Below are 20,302 nucleotides of genomic sequence, written 5' to 3' on the forward strand. Positions count from 1 at the left end.
CCTTTGAAAAATAAAAAAGTTATTAGCATTTTTATTTGGTCCTGTCATTCTCGATGTTGGTCCTGTCATTATCAGAGTTGGTCATGTCACGTTTTCTGAAGTTTCTTACAAATTTTTTTAATTTTTTTTTCTTAAATCTATTTATCAAATGATGAAATCTTATTATATTTCAAATTTGAGTTCAATCCTTTGAGAAATGAAAAAGAAATTAGCATTTTTCATTTGGTCCTGTCATTCGGTCCTGTCATTCGGTCCAGTCATTAGTGTAACCCGTTTTTCAAACAGATAATGAGATGGTTCAAAAAGCTATTGTAAACAGATATATTGAAATGGGCTACATTACCGATTAACTGGAAGAAACCGGGGAACAAAACATACATTTTAGAAAGTCATCGCAACAAAAGTGTATCGTTGTCCGGATCACTTTTTTGTACTTGTCCAATGAAAGGTAAATATAATCATGCACATTTTTAGAACGGTGTTAGTACTATATTATACTTTCATGAAAAAATATGTAGTCACTTTATCCACGTCATGCATGTAAACCCTGAAAATCAGTCAAAAATTGACAAAAACGGAAGCAAGTCAGCTCGCCCCACTGGTAAAACGCCCCACTTTTTGGAAAGTTTGCTATAGCTTGCTATTGCTACTTTCCTTAGGCGTCGGCCTCAACTTCCGGTGAGACAGACTATCCCAATGTTCTGCTCCAAGATAATGTAGTACTAGTGTTCGACTTCTGATTCTTGGATACTTTGAGTTGCTACTCTTTTGAAAAGATTACAGCTTGAATAAAAAAAGGACTGAATGTTTAACGACAATTTAGATGAATTTAGCTTCATATTGAAAATAAGTATCACAAACACTACTTTGCGGATCTGCCATTGGCTGAAGAGAAAATCAAAGAAATCTACGCGAGACAGCGTTTCATTCATGAATATTTCATGAATGAACATTTTCTCGCACTATTTTTTACTATGTACGATATTTACAACTGTTTATTATTGAATAAGTAAAAGCCCGAGTGCATCGAAAGAGTCCGGTATGCGAGAACAAGTTGATATTTGACAAAATTGTCGGATAATTGACAAGTGATAATGGTTTGATTTATTTTAACAATACACAGGTGATAGAATATAAAATAATCGATAATTATATGGCTTATGTCTCTCGCCAAGGACGATTAAAGGTACCCAGTGGGCACTCAACGTTGTGACAACGTTGAAATTTGGTTGAAATATGGTCGTGACGTTGATCGACCTAAATTCAACGTTGATCTAACGTCATGGTATTCAACGTTGACTACACAACGTTGTTTCAACGTTGAATTTACGTCGTTAAAATCAACGTTTAAACAACAACGTTAATGGCTCTGTTCCGCAATATTTTTTCCGGACGTATTTCCGTGTTTGTTCCGATCTTTAGTTTTATCTCGAAATCAACTTCCGGGGCGTTCAGGAACGCAGTCTTTGCAGTACACCTTGATGAATTTTACCGATAACAACGATTTGCAATGACACAATACAGTGTACCATTCAAGTAGAGATGTTTTAGTTACTTGGTTGAAGTTCTCATAATTGTAAGTATATGATTGACAGTTCTGTATGCGTCGTTCTTTATTTTCAGGGTACATTTCTTCATTTTTTGGCACATTTTTTGGCACATTTTTTTTCGCGCCGGGTTTGCCGTTAATTGTCTTTCAGTTTCATTTTCTGACCAGTAACGTCAAATTGATAAGTTTAGCACAATGGTTTAAAAAACTTGAATTTGTCAGGGTTCTAGGTAGGAATTTACCTGAGTACATGTGTATGTCCCAGGTGAATGACAATGAATGTAGTAAATAGAAAAAAAGAGATAAAGACTTTAAAAGAGTAAATGTGCATGGGTCAAAATTGCACACAATACATGTACATGGAAAAAAATTATCAATGATCAGGCCTTTTATTCCCGTTCTTTATCTTGATAGTCCCTGGAGGGTTTTCAACAATGAATGAATTATTCATACCCTACAAGGTCAAGAAGGCGTCTAGTGCGAGATTACTCTGACATCCAATGGCTGATTTGCCTGACAAGCTGGGCCTTGGCCCCTAGCACCCACTTCAGTGGTATTTAAAGTATTGTACTGTGAGTAAATTAAAGGTAAAAAAAATATTACTTCTAAGTCTAAACTAAAATTAAAATAGAGAATGGAAAGTCTAAACACATTAAAAAACCTAAACAGTCAGATCCTTCATTAATCAGTAGGTACACAATGTATATACGTAAGCGTACTTTCATTCCACCATGTTTTTATTCCGGGTAGCTGTTTTTCCCATGAGAATATTGGATGTAAATAGTGTGAAAGGGTCGATCTTGATATTGTTGCTTTTGTTTATTTTAGACCGATTTATTGTTTACATAAATAAAAGGATAAAATTAGATTTCCAAGGAACCAGTTTAAATAATCTGAGTCAATCTAATGGATAATGAGTACTAAAACACTTCATCAATGTATGGATCTAAAGCACTAGAGTAATCAATCCTGGTATAAAATAACTAGCTATAGTGCAATCATTCTGGTACAAAATCACTAGTGTAATCATTCCTGGTTCAGAAACAAAAGTGTGAACATTCCTTGGACGAGAACTCTCCATTTATTACATAGATCAACTATGCACGTTTCAATTACATGAAAAAATATCAATAAGCCCAATTTTATATATATTTCCCCTTCAAAAAAGCTTTTTTAGAATGTTATAGTGACTGGTGGATGTTTTACACTGGACCAGGATAAAAAAAAAACCTAGAGAATTTTTGTTGGTGGATAAAAATCACTAGGTATTTTATTCCTCCGGATAAAGTGCACTGGCAGAATCAAACCACTGTTACAATATACACATTAAATGGTGCAAGAAAATTGATACCGTTAATTTTATTAAAACTACACTAAAATGTAACAATGAGGTATAAGCATGATAAGAACAGGGTGGTGCTGATATTGAAATTACAATCACACAAGATCATTATCTGTTAATTAGGAAAAAGATAATCAAAATGAAATTAAACATGTTAAAGCCGTTGTAAAAAAAATTGTAATGAAGGCATGAATTTATACTTTTGAAGTAAAAATTGTTAAAAATTTTCAAGGTAAGGGTTGAGCTGAAAAATTTACGGTGGAGTAGCTCCACCATTAAATAGCCTCTGGTGATCCATAATTAACTACAGTAACTATTTGTATATTCATGAAATTTGTATGGCACCAATTTTTATATGACCCCAAAAAAAATTTGGGATCGTATAATGGTATGATGTCGTCGTCTAAGTCGTCTGCGTCGTCGTTGTAAGAAGACACATTGGTTTCCGGATAATAACTTTAGTTTAAGTAAATAGATCTTTATGAAATTTTTTCAGAAGGTTCAATACCACGAAATGAAGGTTGGGATTAATTTTGGGGATGAAGGTCCCATTCGTTTAGGAATTAGGGGCCCAAAAGGGGCCCAAAACAAGCATTTTCCTAGTTTCAGGATAATAACTTGTGTACAAGTATTTCAATTGCTCTGAAATTATATCACAATGTTTAAAACCACAAGTAGAAGGTTTGGATTCATTTTCAGGGTTATGGGGCCAAAGTTTAGGAAAACAAGCATTTTTCAAGCTTCCAGACAATAATTTAACTTGTGTGTAATTGTATGGATCTCTCTGAAATTGTACCACAACGTACCATATAACAAAGGGGAGGCTGGGATTAAGTTTTTGGGTTAATTGCCCAAAATATGTAGGATTTAGGGGCCTTTAAAGGGCCAAAAAGAATCATGTTTCTAGTTTCCAAACAATCATGACGATAACTTGTGTTTAAGTGTATGGATCGCTCTGAAATTGTACTACAAGGTTCAATACTACAAAAGAAAGCATGGGAATGAGTTTAAGGGTTATTGCTCCAATGGGGGTTTGAAAAAGTGGGGGGTGGGGATTTTTTGTTTACCAATTTTAAAGGGATTCCTTTTTTTCAAAATTTTTCAAATTTCAAATTTTGAAAAGTTTCAAGAAGAAATATTAAATTGCACAGTATTGTGCAATAGATTTGTTAGATCTTTGACCACATTAATTTTGGGACAAAAACCCATATAATGTAAAAAATTTGATCACAATCCAAATTCAGACAGTATCAAGCTTGAATATTGTGACCAAATTTGCCCACACTGTTCAGGGTTCGACCACTGGGGTCGTATATAGCTACGCCCTGCGGAGCACCTGGTTTTTCCTGAAAAGGGCAGGGCGTTTAGAAAACAAGGCAGGGCGCCATACCATGCCAAAGCCCCCTTGTAGGAAATACTACATGTATTTTATGTAAATATGTCTCTAATGCATATGTAATTTCAGTATTGCTTTTAAATAAAATTAATGTGGCTAATTGAAACACTAAGTTTATAAAATTTCAACAAAACAACTGAATGTCAAAATTTTTAACCTTAATTTTCTCAAAAACAAGTACAATATCCTATATGCTTCATTTCATGGCAATTCAATATGAAACTACATTGACTCCCCTTAAATGTGTTTTCTTAAACATGTTTTACATGATTTGAATAATTTACATGATTTTTAGTTCACCTGGACCGAAGGGCCGTGAGCTTTTCTCATCACTTGGCTTCCACTGTTGTCGTCGTCCGTCGTCGTTTACTTTTACAAAAATCTTCTCCTCTGAAACTACTGGGCCAAATTTAACCAAACTTGGTCCCAATCATCATTGGTGTATCTAATTTTAAAAATGTGTCCGATGACCCGGCAAACCAAACAAGATGGACGCCATGACTAAAAATAGAACATAGGGGTAAAATGTAGATTTTGGCTTATATCTCTGAAACCAAATTAAAGCATTTAGAGAAAATCTGACATGGGGTAAAATTGTTTATCAGGTAAAGATCTATCTGACCTGAAATTTTCAGATGAATCGGAAAACTCGTTGTTGGGTTGCTTACATTGAATTGATAATTTTAAGGAAATTTTGCCTTTTTTGGTTATTATCTTGAATATTCTAGAGATAAACTGTAAACAGCAATAGTGTTCAGCAAAGAAAGATCTACAAATAAGTCACCTGACCAAAATGGTCAGATGACCCCTTAAGGAGTTATTGCCCTTTATAGTCAATTTTTAACAATTTTCATAAATTTAGTAAATTTTTGTAAATTTTTACAAAATATTTTCCTCTTTAACTACTGGGCAAAGTTCATTTTAGATGGAGATAATTATAAGCAGCAAGAATGTTCAATAAAGTAAGATTTACAAACACATCTCACCATTACCAAGATCACAGTGTTTTCATGAATCCATCTGTGTTCTATTGTTTGATGTGCACATAGACCAAGGTGAGCGACACAGGCTCTTTAGATCCTCTAGTTAATATGTACCTGTAACAAGTATCCTGATGTAAATTATATTTTTTCTTATGTATATTTATTCTTTCAGATTTGAAAATGTTATCAGAAGATCTACAAGAATCAGAAACCGAGGAACCACCCGATTTACATTCAAGTCTTCCAGAGTTAAAATTATGGAAAGTGACAAAACTTCAAGAGTGGTTAGAAAAACACAAATTGAAAAAGTCAGGATTAAAGGAAGTATTGGTAAACCGGGTTTATCGAGCAATGTCTGGTTACATGGATTCAGATCCAGATAGCTCAGATGAGAGCTTAGGTGAGGATTTAATTCCTGTACATGAGATTTCAAATTGGAAGACACTAGACTTTAGTGACATTCCAAATGGTTTGGCCTCAAAAGATGTAGACGGTTATTTTCTCTACCAAAAAAACCCTACAACAGGAGCAAGATTGCACTTTGACCGACAAATGAAAAAGGCAAAACGACTATGCAATGAAGGGTTTATCAGAGATATACTATATAGTGATTTATCAGACTTTTGCTATATCAAGTCCAAGTGTTTACCCTCTATGAAACAGTCTGTTAGTATTGGGACATCTGGCATGACTGCCAAATTTTATAGTTTAAATGTATGCCTAGGTAGAAAATTTGGAAATATCTTCAATGCTAGATGCAACTGTAAGGCAGGTGGGGCTGGTCTCTGTGCGCATGTAGGTGCTTTACTGTATACTTTAGTTAAAACCAAAGATTCATGCACATCAAGTGAGTGTACTTGGGATCGTCCTAGACCTCTGCAGCGAAAGCCAAGTCCTGCAAGAGTCTGCGATATAACTTTTACTAAGACAGAAAAAGAAACACAAACAAAAAAAGTCCGACCATATCCTGGAATATACCAAGCTGGACCTATTAAGGAGATTCAGAATGAGACTTTTCTAGATGACATTTTAAAAGGGTTGGAGAATGCATATCCACAGTGTGTTTTATATCAGACACTTAGGTTTGAAAATGCAAATATTGATCCTTTTTTGGAATTGTTCTACCCGGACTATATGTTTTGTGACTTTGTAAGTCTTACACATGATACCTGTGTTAAAGACTTCACACACTTTTTTGACAACCTAAAAGTTACAGATGCAATTAGTCAAACCCTTGAAGAGGGAACAAGAGGTCAAAGTGTAAATACAAATTGGATAAAGGCTCGAAAAAACTTAATAACAGCATCTGTTATGGGAGAAGTTTATAAAAGAAAAAAGCTTGTGCCAGACAATTTGTTGAAAAAAATTTGTGGCTATGTGACTGTTCCAGATAGGGTCAAGAGCATAAAGTATGGACGCAAATATGAATCGGTTGCTGTAAGTCAGTACATTCAGAAACATACAAAGGAATGTGGAAATACTACAGTCGAGTCTCGTGGACTATTAGTCAACCCCAAATATCCCTTTTTAGGGGCTAGCATCGATTCACTGGTCACTTGCAACAAATGTGGTGTTGGCTTAGTTGAAGTAAAATGTCCGTATGGCTCAGACAGTAAAAAGGAACCATGGAGGAATAAAACTCCAGTTGAGTGTGCCAAAGATACCAACTTCTGTTGCAATGAAGTAGATGGACAGCTTGAATTAAAAGACACAAGTAATTATATGTATCAGGTTCAGGGTCAGTTAGGAGTGTATGAACTGAACTGGGTAGATTTTGTAATTTGGACTAAAAAAGGTATCAGTGTAGAGAGAATTAACTTTGATGAATCTACATGGAATTCTATGTTGCAAAAGCTCAAAGAATTTTATATTGGTTGTGTTATACCAGAAATATTTACAAGGAGAGTAGAACGGGGGAAACCACTGTATTAGAATTTAACTTGTTAACTACCATTTTGACTATCAGAAACCTACTTTAAGGGAGCTACCATTTGATTTTTATGGGGGGGCTAGGATGAAATTTGAAAAAAATAGGCAGGACAGGAGTTTTGAGTAAAAAAAAAGGCAGGATGAGACACTTTGCAAAAAAAAAGGCAGGATGACAATTTAGGTAAAAAAAAGTCAGGATAAACTAATAAAAAAAAAGGCAGGACCGAATAGAGTGAAAAATAAAAAGGCAGGACAGAGATTACAACTAAAAAAAAATGCAGGACAAAATTTTTCATCCTAGCCCCCCCATAAAAATCGAATGGTAGCTCCCTAATATACATGTATATCCAAAATAGCTGATATAAATATAAACAGCAATAAATGTTCCCTTACTTTTTTAAAAGGTGGTACTGAACACCTTGACTAAAATTTATTTGGCTCATTTAATTTCATAAAATTTTTACAAAATATTAACTTTGACACTTTCATGACTTTGACAAAAATATAAAAATTTCCAAAAAAAATTAACCACACACTTTATCAGAAAAAAATCATTGAATATATATAGCAGTTTGACAAATATTAATTTTGATCATTGAGAAGCTTATAATTTTTAATTCCTAGTAATTATTCACACATTTGTCCTTTAGTCTTTTTAATACTATACGGTAGTTATCATGGTTATATCATACCACAAACAAATTTTTCTATGACTATTATCTCTCATTTTTTGGCACTTGTATACATGTAAATGAAACAAACATAAAAACATCCAAAAACTTTGATCATGTTAATGGCAATAGTTTATAGCATAAAGCATTATGGAGTAATTCTTTTATTAAGGTAGAAAAGATGTCATTGATGGATGAGTTGGTGTTTTATATTACATGTAAGTGGCAAATATTATCTTTACCTATCATGCCTATGGCATGTACATGTATGATATTGCAAGTACTCGACATGTCCGTTTACTCAAATAATTTGCTTGTAAACATGAATTTTTATTATATATATTATTAGTATGGGGCTATGACAGATGTATAAGTTTTACCAAAAACATTATGGGACGAGCCATTGTTTAATGTAGTTTCAATTTTGCTTTATTTGATCAAAGCACTTTTATTTTCATGTCGTCGAAATGATTAATTTCTTATTTTAATATAAGTAGCATTTTCAAATTTTGGAAAGGCTTCAGAGTTTCAGAAACTATATAATAATAACCTCTCACTACACATTTCTTTTATACTGGACCTATATATAAGACTTTCCATTGGTATGTACCAGTTGATTGTGCAGCATTGAGACAAATTAAAGTTCATCTCGAGCTCTTATTCATATTTTTTATTTACTTTGGAAATTTCTTATTGAGGATTATTTTGATTTTTGAGACTTTTACATTATGATTTTTTAAATTAAGTTTTTTGAAATTAAGTTTTTATGATTTAGGAGTTTTTTACATTTATTATTTTGACATTTAAGGAATAACTGTAATATTTTTTCTGTCTATGAAGAAATAACATAAAAATTTGGTGCAGACTGAATAACCACGTACAAATGTAGCGGGTTATTTTAAAGTGTACACCACATATTTTATGTTATTTCGAATAGACAGAAAAAATATTAGTTATTTCTTATAATTTAATTCTAAATTTCATTTTAAACCGGAGTAAATCATGAAAAAATGTCACGGTCACATGACTATATTATGTCTATGGGCTGATAAACAAAACGACGTCAGCCAATCAGAAAATGCGTTACATCCAAAATCAAATTATTGTAAATTGTAAGAAATATTTTTTCCCCCCATATTTTTGTACTTAAATGAGAATCTTATTATTGCTGTATGACATTGTTTATTAATTGATTTGTTATCATCATTCATCAAAGGTGTTATTGTTAATTAAATTATTTAAACCTTCTTGGTGTTTTATCATGTTTATCATAGATGTCGGAAGATGTGGTATGAGTGCCAATGAGACAACTCTCCATCCAAATAACAATTTATAAAAGTAAACCATTATAGGTCAATGTACAGCCTTCAACACGGAGCCTTGGCTCACACTGAACAAAAAGCTTTAAAGGGCCCCAAAATTACTAGACGTGTAGAACCATTCAAACGGGAAAACCAACGGTCTAATCTACATGTATATAAAAAACCGAGAAACATGTATAAATTACATAAACAAACGACAACTACCGTACATCAGATTATGTATGCCTATCAGAACATTGAGTCTAGCTATAGACTCATGATACTGACCTCTTGTCCCTTTGTTCAGGTACAATGTATACGTACATGTACATACTATTTAGCCCCTCTTCTTATCTTATTATATTTGTTGAATGAAATGATTGTATGATACATGACTGCCTGGTCGGTTCATCTCAGTTGCAGGGTTCAATAGTCAAAGTTAAGTTTTCATGGTTAGTATAAATGAAATAAATATTAATAAAAAGATGTGGTACATGATTGCCAATGAGACAATTTTCCACATGAGACTAAATTTAAATGTCACAGAAATTTACAAAGACCTGTATGATCTTCAATAGTGAGTGAAACCCATATTGCATAGTAGGATATAAAAGGCCATAACCATGCTAACTGACAAATGTAAAACAATTGAAACCAGAAAACTAATGACCTGATTTATGTACAAAATAAAGAAAACAAACAAAAATAAAAGTAGTCATGCCAAAACATAAATCCAAGAACCATAACTCTGGACAAAATCATCAGACTTAAGACAAAATTCGAAATTGAAAGGAATCGAGTCATTATAAAATTATATACATTACCAAATATCAAATCAATATCTTCATGAACAAATAAATAAAAAAGAGTGAGAAACTGATAAGTCGGACTGACAGATGGACAGACAAACTGTTTACACCTAAAATTTCTCTCCAAAATACACATCTGTTGAGCATGTTGAGGATGGACATGGCGGATGAAAGTGAATTCAAAATAAATGAGGCAGGAACTGAATGTTTTTGTCAATCGAGTTGAAATACTTTTTCTTTGGTAATTTTAGGTTCTATGTTAATTAAAGTTTGTAAAATCCAAGAGGGCAATAAAATCAAGAAATGATTAAAAAAGTTTCATGATTTTTATTAACAGGATATAACCAAAAAAAACATAACATGAACACATTGCTTACTACCTTTTGAAAAGAATTCAAAACCGAGATTGACAGTTTTTTTTGCTCTGCAAATAATTGCAGGAAATATAGTTATTAGTTTCTGTCATAAATACAGTTTGTTTTACATTTTTTTTGGAGGCTCAGGTTCAAAAAAGATTTTATAATGATATAACAAATGATAAGGAAATGAAGATAAATTACTTTCCATGTAAGAGTAACCCTTTTAGAAGGCGTACACCAAAAACAATTATTCAAATATCAATAATAATAAATTAAAAAAAATAGTATATCAACACCGTGTTTAACCAGATTTTGTTGCACTCCGGGGGATCCTGACAGTAGACACTTTCCATTTACAACAGACAGAACAGTTGAAAGAAATTATATGAATTATAAAATGTAGGTTAAAGTTTTTAAATAATATAATCATTTGATAATTAAAGTAAAGGTTATTTTTTTCATATTAGTGTTGATTCTTTTGACAAAAATACACCAAGTATATATTAATTTTGTTAAAATAAATTTGTGTTTTAATCTTTTTTAAAAGAGTTCCCATGATTTAAATTTTTTTATTTTTAATGACAGACATGACAGACATACTGAAAATAACTATATGTATAATTTTAGTCATATTTTTCTATCGATTCTGCTTTTAAGCATACAAAAAAGTATACAACAATTTCAACTGATTATGTTGCATCCCTGACACTGTTTATGTACAACCATTAAATACAAAATATATGAATATCTTGGAATTTCCATTATTTGGTCTTAATTAATAAGTTTTAAATTTTGGAAGTTAAATTGGCATGATTAGCAAGCAAAATACATGAACATGATTTAGGTAATTTTTTTCATGTTTTATTTAAGAAGTGGAGGCAACAAATTTGTAAATGCGGCACAAATGAAAATCATTTGCTCTGATAAATGAGCCTCAGATATTGGTAAACGAGAGTTAAGTATATTATAGTTTTTTATTTGCTCCATTTTCATTTCCACAACTATTCTTGCAGAAGCAATGCTATTGGTCTTAAAAAATTCCAGGTGTGACATCTGTTTCTTCGTTGAGACTCTTGGTGGCATATTTAGTCCCACATCGGCTGGAAGCAGGTCTTCTACGGTGAAGCCCTTATCAGCCATAATTACATCCCCTTTGCTAAGTTTTGGCAAAAATTCATCATGTTGCACAATGTGACGATCTGACACATTTCCTCCCCACAGTCTAGAAATGAAAGTTACCATGCCACTTGGTGTTACACCAATCAGTACCTTGAAGGTGTTAGAGTGCTTGTATTCAGACCAAGTCATCCATTGAGCCTTTAATGATGAAGGTTTTTCAATGTAAAATTCAGTGCAATCTACCACAATTCTTGTATCTGGATGCCCAGTGAAAAGTTTTGGCAAGTTACAAACTATTTGTTCTCGTGTTGGCCAGGTTACTAATGATTTGCAATTATCAAATAGAAAGTTAATCCAAGTGTTCATTATACGAGAAACAGTGGATTCAGACACTCTAAAAATATCAGCTAAATGTTCCTGCAGAAGTCCTAGTCGCAATCGCATCATAACCATAAAGAATTCATCAATTGGTCTTAAAAAGCGTTTTCTTCCTGGTTTTAAATTTCCTTCTTGTTGGTAGGATTTTTCACCCATGGATCGGGATTCTCCTTCCCAATAATTCAGCTTATCTGCTCCATGTTTAAGTAGTACTGAAAAGAACATCCAAAAAACACTAAAATTAACAAATCCAGTGTAAAATCTCACTTTGGCATTATCATGTTTCACATTTTCAATTGTTATTTGTGGCAAGTCTGTCTGAATGCCTACACTCACAGAATGGATCTTGATATCTGTCTCAATATTGTCTGTTGTTGTACATGTACTTGCATTGGTTGTAAATGTAGTATTTTCAGTTTGTGTACAGCTTGTCCCGAATGAACACGTATTTACTTTGTCAATGTCAGAGGCAATATTAAGATCCTTCATGATACTAATGTTTGGTATTTTTATATTTTCATTTTCGTCTAACTCCGCTGTGTCAGTATTTGTATTTTCTGAATGGACTTCTTTTCTAAAAAGTGGACGACGTGTAGTCACCTTCTTCATTGGCTTAGAAGGAAAGATAGTAGGAATTGATTCATGTGTAAATGGTCCATCAAAATGAGCACTACAAACTCTTGTACTGTCATTAACAATTAAGTTTGCCCTCACATTTTTAAGTCTCTGAATCCACAGTTTTTTAATATGGGCTTTTTTTTCTGACATGGGAATACGGTGAAGTATAAATTTTGTTCCATCTGGTCCTATCTTGTCAGATGTATGACTGCATCCTGGGACACAACAATATTTCTTTCCAGTGCTGAAAAATATAAAAATAAACATGATAAAAAAGGTCATTTTATCATTTTATTTCTAAACAATCAATGTAATATAATTGGATATGTTGTCAGACAGTTAGAATTTTAAAATATTTTTATCAATTTTTTTTTCATTGTATTAATTTAACTTACTTCTTTTTTTTTTGGAGGGGGGGGGTCAAATGTGTTCAGATAGGTACACAATAGATTGAAAGTTCTGTCATTTTAGCAGAAAAGTTGGCATCCCAATTTATAGCACTTGACTAAAGTGCAGTATTACTGCCAGTAACTGACTAACACAATTAATAAATTGATACATATAGATTGCTATCCGGTCGTTCCGGCCACATACCGATCCGGCCCCAAGTCAATCCGGCCCAAAGTCGATCCAGCCCAAGTCGATCCGGCCCACGTCGATCCGTCCCCAAGTCAATCCGGCCCCATAATAAAATATGAATTAACTATATTGATTTTTGAGGAATTTGTCACAAATTTTAACAGAATGGAATTTGAAAAAAAGTGTCCAATGATGGATGACAACAGGTCAGTGAAGTATTGGAGTGGCCAGTTAAAGAACTATTTTAAATCGATAAGAAAATGAGTGTTATTGTGTCTGTTTGTATCGCAGTTTCTACATTTTTAAATTATGAAGTTATTTTCCATGATAACTTTTACTTTGAATTTCATGGTGATTTTTATTTTATTAAGTTCACACAATGGACCTTGTAAAACTTGTAAGGATCACAGTCAATTGAAAGAAAATGCTTTGAATTACTGCTGACAGAGATTATATTGTATTTTTTGTCTCTGTTGCTGATTAATTAATGTTGATGTCTGAATTTTTTTATATACGTTTTAATATAATTATACCCAATAATCTTGAAAACTTGTAATAAAAACATAATCAACCTAGTTGTTTTGAACTCATCTAAAGAAAATATTTTCAAAGGCCTTTAATATTATTTTTTTTACCGTACACCTTTAACATTATAATAAAAATAATGAACATTTATGAATTACAATTCATATATATATATATTTCATAGAAATATATTTTTTATTGGGGCCGGATCGACTTTACATATGGGCCGGATCGACGTGGGGCCGGATCGACGTGGGACGGATCGACTTGGGCGGGATCGACCCGAAAGCTATAGATTAAAGCCAATATAACTAGACATTCAATTTTGCCATTCTTCTTCTTTAAATCAAGTCTAAAAAATATCCCTGAGAGATAATTTCATCCCTCTATAAAGATATAAACACCATATGGTATTGTAGAGGGTTTGTTCCCAACCGGTTCTATAATGACGTACGGTTACGCTTAAAAAGTTAAAAAAACAAACATGTAATTTTGCATTTGGGCTTCTAGTTGCCTTTGGCACTCATATCACATATCAAATATAAATCTTAAAGTAAGATAACGCTATTCATGTCTGCCTTACCTTTTTTTCTTCGTTAACATAGTGGAGGATGCTGCGTTCATCTTAGCTGCTGATGATAGTTGAACGCCCCGGAAGTTATACCGGAATACTAATTTCGGAACGTATACGGAATTACCCCCGGATTTGCTATTGCGGAACAGAGCCATTCAACGTTGGGTTAACGTCAGTCAATCGCGACAGAAAAATCTTATTGTCAAAATTGAAGGGTACAGATATATTGGATTAGCAGAACGAACAAGGGGCAGTGCTGCAGTATTATAAACGATTGGATAATAAGTGTCTAATTTAGAATTTATAATACTTATTAGGGGGTTCACTGACTACCATAAGCGTGAGGGGGTTTCCTCCTGTCATGCTTCCATGATCCCTATATAATCAATCATTTTCCCATAAAAAAGGGGGTAGAACGAATTGCATTGTTTATGCATGGAAAGGAGTTTTGGACAAGAACAAGTGGTCAGGACTCTGGAGACATCACCAATAACAAATCGACTTTTTCAAATTAATTTTGTTTTGTGTTTATTTTTTAAGTGTCTTTAAAAAAATCAATTCTAACCAATCTAATTTTGGTTTATTAATTATCTATATTTTGGGAGATCTCAAAACCTGTTCATGCTATTTTAATTATATGTATATCTGTATAAATATGATATATTCTTAGTTTATATTTTTTTTTAATCAAATCGATTTTTTTAATTGCTTTCATTCAATTAAATAAAGAGGTGAAATTATTCGGTATATTTAATTAATTATTTTTACCGATTGATATTTAAAATATAAACTTAAAATATCATCGATGTACAATGTAATCATAATAATTGAGAAGTTTTTAAATTTTCGCGGTTTTTCAACTGGAGTTCCGAATATTTATATTTGGATGCGCACGCAAGCACGCGCACCTCTTTTTAACATCCGTTTAGAAAATTTTGAAAATCATCCTCGAGAAATTATCGCACCAGACTGATGAACAAATAGTGAACAACTGCGTCTAAGAAATACAAAGAAGATAGAAGACTTTTCTGTATAAACCTCTTGATATTAGCGTAAGTCTATTTTACAGTTAAATTAACGAAGAATCATAATATAAACAAACACATTCAAATTATTTATCAGATTATCTGCATGTTTACCTTCACAGAAATTATGAGAAGATCTTATCTTACTGAATCTAATTCAGTTTCATGTCGAAACATAATTGCATATATCCTCTAATTAGCAAACTAACATAAAACATATCTAGCCATGCACAGAGTCAGTAATATCAGAAAAAGGGGGAGGGGTGTCATTGAACACTAGCCATTCGTTCCAATACAACTCGATATGGTGTGTTTGACGCATATAGAAATGGTCTGCTCTTAAACACTGTTTTGGTCTTTTATATTTTTTCGTTAAATATCTCTCATCTTTGATAGTTTGATCTGTATATAAACATTATGGTTATTGCAAAACACAGATCTGGTTTAAAGGATTCATGCTTTGTCTTGTTATTATGCAAGCTGGTACAATTGTTGCAAATGAACATGTTGTTTTCTATGATTTGAAATAATTGTTTTAAAATTGGCAATTGCTTGTAAAAGTACACAACTTTATTTATGTAATTCAAATTTATGTTATTTCTTTTCCATGCTTTCAGATGCTGTTCTAGTTTGCCACAGAGAGACACCAGAATCCAAAATATCCGAGCAGTGATCAGGACATTTGAAGAGTGCCCCACAGAGAGCAGAAGGAGTTTCTAGGCAAAAAGAATAAATCATTAAAAGAAAAGAAATTTTTCATTTTAAAAACCCCTTTTTAGCTCACCTGGCCCGAAGGGCCAAGTGAGCTTTTCCCATCACTTTGCGTCCGGCGTCCGTCGTCGTCCGTCGTCCGTCGTCCGTCGTCGTTGTTAACTTTTACAAAAATCTTCTCCTCTGAAACTACTGGGCCAAATTAAACCAAACTTGGCCACTATCATTATTGGGGTATCTAGTTTAAAAAATGTGTCCGGTGACCCGGCCAACTAACCAAGATGGCCGCCATGGCTAAAAATAGAACATAGGGGTAAAATGCAGTTTTTGGCTTATAACTCAAAAACCAAAGCATTTAGAGGAAATCTGACATGGGGTAAAAATGTTTATCAGGGCAAGATCTATCTGCCCTGAAATTTTCAGATGAATCGGTCAACCCGTTGTTGGGTTGCTGCCCCTGAATTGGTAATTTTGTGGAAATTTTGCAGTTTTTGGTTATTATCTTGAATATTATTATAGATAGAGATAAACTGTAAACAGCAATAATGTTCAGCAAAGTAAGATCTACAAATAAGTCAACATGACCAAAATGGTCAGTTGACCCGTTTAGGAGTTATTGCCCTTTATAGTCAATTTTTAACCATTTTTCGTAAATTAAAGTAATCTTTTACAAAAATCTTCTCCTCTGAAACTACTTGGCCAAATTAATCCAAACTTGGCCACAATCATCATTGGGGTATCTAGTTTAAAAAATGTGTGGCGTGACCCAGTCAACCAACCAAGATGGCAGCCACGGCTAAAAATAGAACATAGGGGTAAACTGCAGTTTTTGGCTTATAACTCAAAAACCAAAGCATTTAGAGGAAATCTGACATGGGGTAAAAATGTTTATCAGGTCAAAATCTATCTGCCCTGAAATTTTCAGATGAATCGGTCAACCCTTTGTTGGGTTGCTGCCCCTGAATTGGTAATTTTGTGGAAATTTTGCAGTTTTTGGTTATTATCTTGAATATTATTATAGATAAAGATAAACTGTAAACAGCAATAATGTTTAGTAAAGTAGGATTTACAAATAAGTCAACATGACCGAAATGGTCAGTTGACCCGTTTAGGAGTTATTGCCCTTTATAGTCAATTTTTAACCATTTTTCGTAAATCTTAGTTATCTTTTACAAAAATCTTCTCCTCTGAAACTACTGGGCCAAATTAATCCAAACTTGGCCACAATCATCTTTGGGGTATCTAGTTTAAAAAATGTGTGGCGTGACCTGGTCAACCAACCAAGATGGCCGCCACCGCTAAAAATAGAACATAGGGGTAAAATGCAGTTTTTGGCTTATAACTCAAAAACCAAAGCATTTTGAGGAAATCTGACATGGGATAAAAATGTTTATCAGGTCAAGATCTATCTGCCCTGAAATTTTCAGATGAATCGGTCAACCCGTTGTTGGGTTGCTGCCCCTGAATTGGTAATTTTGTGGAAATTTTGCAGTTTTTGGTTATTATCTTGAATATTATTATAGATAGAGATAAACTGTAAACAGCAATAATGTTTAGTAAAGTAGGATTTACAAATAAGTCAACATGACCGAAATGGTCAGTTGACCCGTTTAGGAGTTATTGCCCTTTATAGTCAATTTTTAACCATTTTTCGTAAATCTTAGTTATCTTTTACAAAAATCTTCTCCTCTGAAACTACTGGGCCAAATTAATCCAGACTTGGCAATCATCATCTTTGGGGTATCTTGTTTTAAAAATGTGTCCGGTGACCCGACTTTCAAATCAAGATGGCCGCCACAGCTAAAAATAGAACATAGGGGTAAAATGCAGTTTTTGGCTTATAACTCAAAAACCAAAGCATTTAGAGCAAATCCAACACGGGGTAAAATTATTACTCAGATCAAGATCTATCTGCCCTATAATTTTCAGATGAATCTGACAACCCGTTGTTGGGTTGCTGCCCCTGAATCGGTAATTTTAAGGAAATTTTGCTGTTTTTGGTTATTATCTTAAATTTTATTATAGATAGAGATAAACTGTAAACAGCAATTATGTTCAGCAAAGTAAGATTTACAAATAAGTCAACATGACCGAAATTGTCAATTGACCCCCTAAGGAGTTATTGTCCTTTATAGTCAATTTTTAACAATTTTCATAAAATTTGTAAATTTTTATTAACATTTTCCACTGAAACTACTGGGCCAAGTTCATTATAGATAGAGATAAATGTAAGCAGCAAGACTAGTAAAGTAAGATTTACAAACACATCACCATCACCAAAACACAATTTTGTCATGAATCCATCTGCTTCCTTTGTTTAATATTCACATAGACCAAGGTGAGCGACACAGGCTCTTTGGAGCCTCTAGTTTTAATTTCTATAGTTAATTTAGTGTCAGGAAAAAAAGGCAGTGACATTTAGAAATACGTTATTTGGTGCATCTTTTTTTCTCCGGTTTACTCAGTTGTATCGGGTGTATAGAAAATGATTGAATGAGTAAACAGCTTGGTGATGGTATGGTTTGTTCCAAATGCCTTCAAGATAAATTATAAAAAAAAACATACGGTATACCCTCAAAAAGTCAAATTTCAGATCAACATGTATCAATAAAAATGAAAAAAAGACAATAAAAAAGAAGTAAATACATGAAATATCGGATTACAAAAACTTAAAATGAGAACGTTTTTTTTTTAATGGTCCTGCTATGTATTCACTTAAAACAAAGGAGGCATTTTGTGTCACTGTGTCAAACTTGCTGCATTTACCTAATTTTTTTATAGTTGGAAAACTTGATCAACCAGAATCAAACCAGTGTGCTGTAGTAAGTTTTTCTTTTTTCCTTTGCTTTGAGAAATTTGATGTGCTAGAAAAGCAAGCTTTGTTAATATTGATATATTTGGTTTCAAATAAAATTTTGATATTGTAACGGTCTCTTTCTTTATTTCTGTCAGATTGTTATTGTCTACTATTCTCTTCTGGAGTCCCTTAATGAGAAAGGAACTGTTGATGGACACTAAATTGAAATAAAACTTGAAAGTGGCTTTTTCATTTCATAATTCAGGTATTTTGTTATTGTATTTGAACACGTGCCAATTAGGATTAATGTACACCCCAAAACCATCACTTCAACCAACCTACAAATGACCCAACTACAACCTAACTCGACCTAATTTCAACCTAAACCAGACTTGATTTCAACCTAACTCGACCTGATTTCAACCTAAACCCAACCTGATTTCAACGTCACTGGACCCGATTTCAACATGTTATCAACGTCAATACAACGTTGAAACTGCAACGTTGATTCAACGTCAGAATTTCAACGTCATTACAACTTTCAAAACTAACCCAAATTTCAACGTTGTAACAACGTTGAAGACTGACTTTGGATCAACGTTGATACAACGTTTTGTGCCCGCTGGGTAAATACCGGCTTATAGAATTAAATAGAAAAGTGCATTGTTTTTGTCAAACTGACATAGATCTGAAAGTTTTGATGCCAAAAATCATTTGAAAACTTTTAATTTTGTTAAGTACTAGCTGTTTCACATTCCAATGTGGATATAAGGACCTTCACTCGTTCAGCATGTTCAAGTGGATCATACTGACAACAGAAAAAACATTGTCTTAATGACAAGTGCTGTAGAAATTATTAAAATGATTTAATAACATTTGTCCATGTACTAGCAAAATGACTTTCATAGTGCTTAACAATGCAGTGGCGGATCCAGAACTTTTTATCCTCACTTTATTCCTGGGGCAGTATGATTTTTTAAGATTGACCTATAATTAATAATGTGTTCCCACAGAGGCAATGATTAAATAAATGGCTTAAAACAAAAATCTCAAATTATTTGGGTAGATACATGTACATGTAACACAACATTTATCTTGTCATAATACCTGTACGCTCAGTGTTCTTCAAGAAAACTATCACACTGATTTTAAATCATTATAGGAAAGCACAGTGTATAAGCAAACATTTCAGGAGGCAAAGAGTCTATTATAGGCTGACTGCAATAGTCTGTATATTATCTGAAAAAGCTTAGTTCTTGTCAACTTTCTTATTACTTCAAACATTTATATAGATGTCTCCCAAATTTGGTGTATTTCTATTAGCTTTTTTTAAAGCCATTTTCATTTATTTTTCAACCCGGCCCAGAAATATGTATAATATAGCTGATTTAGAGAAAGGCGACCTGGGTCACCTCTAACAAAGGCTATATTTATTGTCACTGCAAACATTTTACCTGTTCAACACCAAATGCTGTCAAGTTTGGGGTCCCTGGCCATGGCTCTTTTTTTCATAATTCATCTTACATGTACATCTCCTTTGAATTGTTTGCTTATTTGTTCTATGGTCTATCTATGCATATCTATCTATATACCACATTTTCATAGTCCCACAAAAATGTTTAAAATGTATACATTTG

General features: G+C 33.1%; 2 protein-coding genes and 1 long non-coding RNA gene across 3 annotated transcripts; 2 read left to right on the forward strand and 1 right to left on the reverse strand.

Annotated features, from left to right (window-relative positions):
• Positions 1–1,363: 1,363 nt before the first annotated feature.
• LOC139486370 (uncharacterized) lies at positions 1,364–9,117 on the forward strand. The gene is made up of 2 exons (XM_071271237.1): positions 1,364–1,576; positions 5,443–9,117. The coding sequence occupies exon 2, from the start codon at positions 5,451–5,453 to the stop codon at positions 7,200–7,202; it is 1,752 nt and encodes a 583-aa protein (XP_071127338.1). The 5' UTR covers positions 1,364–1,576; positions 5,443–5,450; the 3' UTR covers positions 7,203–9,117.
• A 2,061-nt stretch (positions 9,118–11,178) lies between these two features.
• Positions 11,179–14,285, reverse strand: LOC139486371 (uncharacterized). The gene is made up of 2 exons (XM_071271239.1): positions 14,142–14,285; positions 11,179–12,698 (listed from the first exon to the last, which is right to left on the reverse strand). The coding sequence occupies exons 1-2, from the start codon at positions 14,180–14,182 to the stop codon at positions 11,201–11,203; spliced, it is 1,539 nt and encodes a 512-aa protein (XP_071127340.1). The 5' UTR covers positions 14,183–14,285; the 3' UTR covers positions 11,179–11,200.
• Positions 14,286–14,897: 612 nt separating this feature from the next.
• On the forward strand, positions 14,898–15,925 carry LOC139486372 (uncharacterized). Its single transcript, XR_011655565.1, has 2 exons — positions 14,898–15,184; positions 15,775–15,925. It is a non-coding gene; the product is annotated as an uncharacterized lncRNA (long non-coding RNA).
• Positions 15,926–20,302: the final 4,377 nt, after the last annotated feature.

The sequence above is a fragment of the Mytilus edulis genome, chromosome 8 (genome assembly GCF_963676685.1).
Source record: "Mytilus edulis chromosome 8, xbMytEdul2.2, whole genome shotgun sequence".
Lineage (NCBI taxonomy): Eukaryota > Metazoa > Mollusca > Bivalvia > Mytilida > Mytilidae > Mytilus > Mytilus edulis.